This window comes from Nematolebias whitei, chromosome 19, assembly GCF_014905685.2.
Source record: "Nematolebias whitei isolate Nwh7 chromosome 19, NemWhi1, whole genome shotgun sequence".
NCBI classification, from domain to species: domain Eukaryota; kingdom Metazoa; phylum Chordata; class Actinopteri; order Cyprinodontiformes; family Rivulidae; genus Nematolebias; species Nematolebias whitei.
The window spans coordinates 12,270,381-12,271,906 of NC_056516.1; the positions used below are offsets into that span (position 1 = coordinate 12,270,381).

At 38.9% G+C, this 1,526-nt stretch overlaps 1 protein-coding gene across 1 annotated transcript in view; it reads right to left on the reverse strand.

Annotated features, from left to right (window-relative positions):
- The window catches only part of ptprua (protein tyrosine phosphatase receptor type Ua), a 502,564-nt gene that overhangs the window by 179,092 nt on the left and 321,946 nt on the right, over nucleotides 1-1,526 (reverse strand). The window contains exon 10 of the mRNA XM_037693627.1: nucleotides 449-558. Within this exon, the coding sequence (XP_037549555.1) occupies nucleotides 449-558 (110 nt within the window). The remainder of the gene's footprint in view (nucleotides 1-448; nucleotides 559-1,526) is intronic.

Below are 1,526 nucleotides of genomic sequence, written 5' to 3' on the forward strand. Positions count from 1 at the left end.
TCTAAAGTGAGTTAGTTCATTAATGTAAATGACATGAGGGAGATGTCGGACACACATTGAATGCACCACTCTGCTTCAGCACAGCAGAGTTCTGCTCTGCCTCTTTGGTTCTTATGGACCTGACTAATTTCTGAAAGCTCACCTCTGAACAAGGACATGGACACTTTACCTGTGATTTATGAACCATTTTGAGATGTGTTCATTTACAACATTGTCACATTACAGAGTGTCAGAGACAACAGTGTATGGCAAAAGTTAGCACTTGTAGCGTTAGTTTCAGCTAATTTTTATTTATCTGTTTTGCATTAGTGAAGCTAATTTTTGTAGTTAGTTAATTAGTGGTTAGCAAACTTTTGTCTTCTAACTTTTGGTTAGCTGTGCCCACCACTGGAATTATTTGAATGTGTGTCGGGGGATGTCTGTGTGTGTGTGTGTGTGTGTGTATTACCTCATACTGTGTGATAAGACCATTGGGTTCTACAGGCTCCTCCCACTTGAGAAAGATCATGTCATCGAGTGGGGTGAACGTCAAGGACTCCGGAGCAATGCCCCCAGGAACTAAAGCGGGACAGAAAAACAGCCCTCACTGAAACAAACACTCCACTCGGGTCTCGAGCTAATGGACTCTTGTGCGGGCATGCCAGCGGGTGAAAACACTTTTGACAGTGGAGAGAAAAATGGCACAAGGCCAAGGAGGGATGAAGGACATGGAGGAGATTAGGGGGTGAAATGAAAGGAAAAGTGTCCCGTCTTTCTTCCAAGCCTCGGGATAAAGTCAGACTCTGTGTTTTGCTGTCTGATAACAGAGCAGCATGTCTGGAAGGATGACAGCTGATGTTTCTCTTTCAGACTTGGACTGACAGAAAACAAGTAAAGTAATCCTCTGAAGTGCCAGAGCACATCTTTGCATGTTTTTTTTTCTTCGTTAATGAGATGTGTCTCTTTAATAACTCTGTCAGGTATTGTTACAAGAGGAAAGATACAGTTACCTTCAAACCAGTTCATTTACTTGTGTTAAACAGGATAGTAAAAATTATCTTTAATTTTATACTTGTTTCCTTTCTCTTTGAGTTTTTATGTGTCTGTTAGCAAAATATATCATGAACCACTGCACAACCACTGACAAAATCTTCTCTTTCAAACTTAAAGGCTTCAACCTTTTTTTTATATAAATGACTTTGACCTCATCCCATTTTCTATTTTAGTTTTCTTGTTTTCTGGTTTTGTTTTAGTTGTTTTTTTTCCATTCTACCATGTTTAGGCATTGATTTGTGAAACAAGAAGTTGCGCATATTTAGATGTCCTTGATTTTCTGAACTAAGGGTTAGGTGACCACATATAGGAAAAATGTACTTTTGCTAAACAAATACAAGAAGCCAATGTGTGGAAAAGAGACACGGCCTTTATCACTAAAACCTACAATTGGAAAAGTTCCTCTGTGTTGCAGCTGTGGTTGAATTGCTAAATGCAGTTTTTTTCTCACAGTATTAACTTTTAAATGGTTTGCATGTTTCCTTCAGAATTAA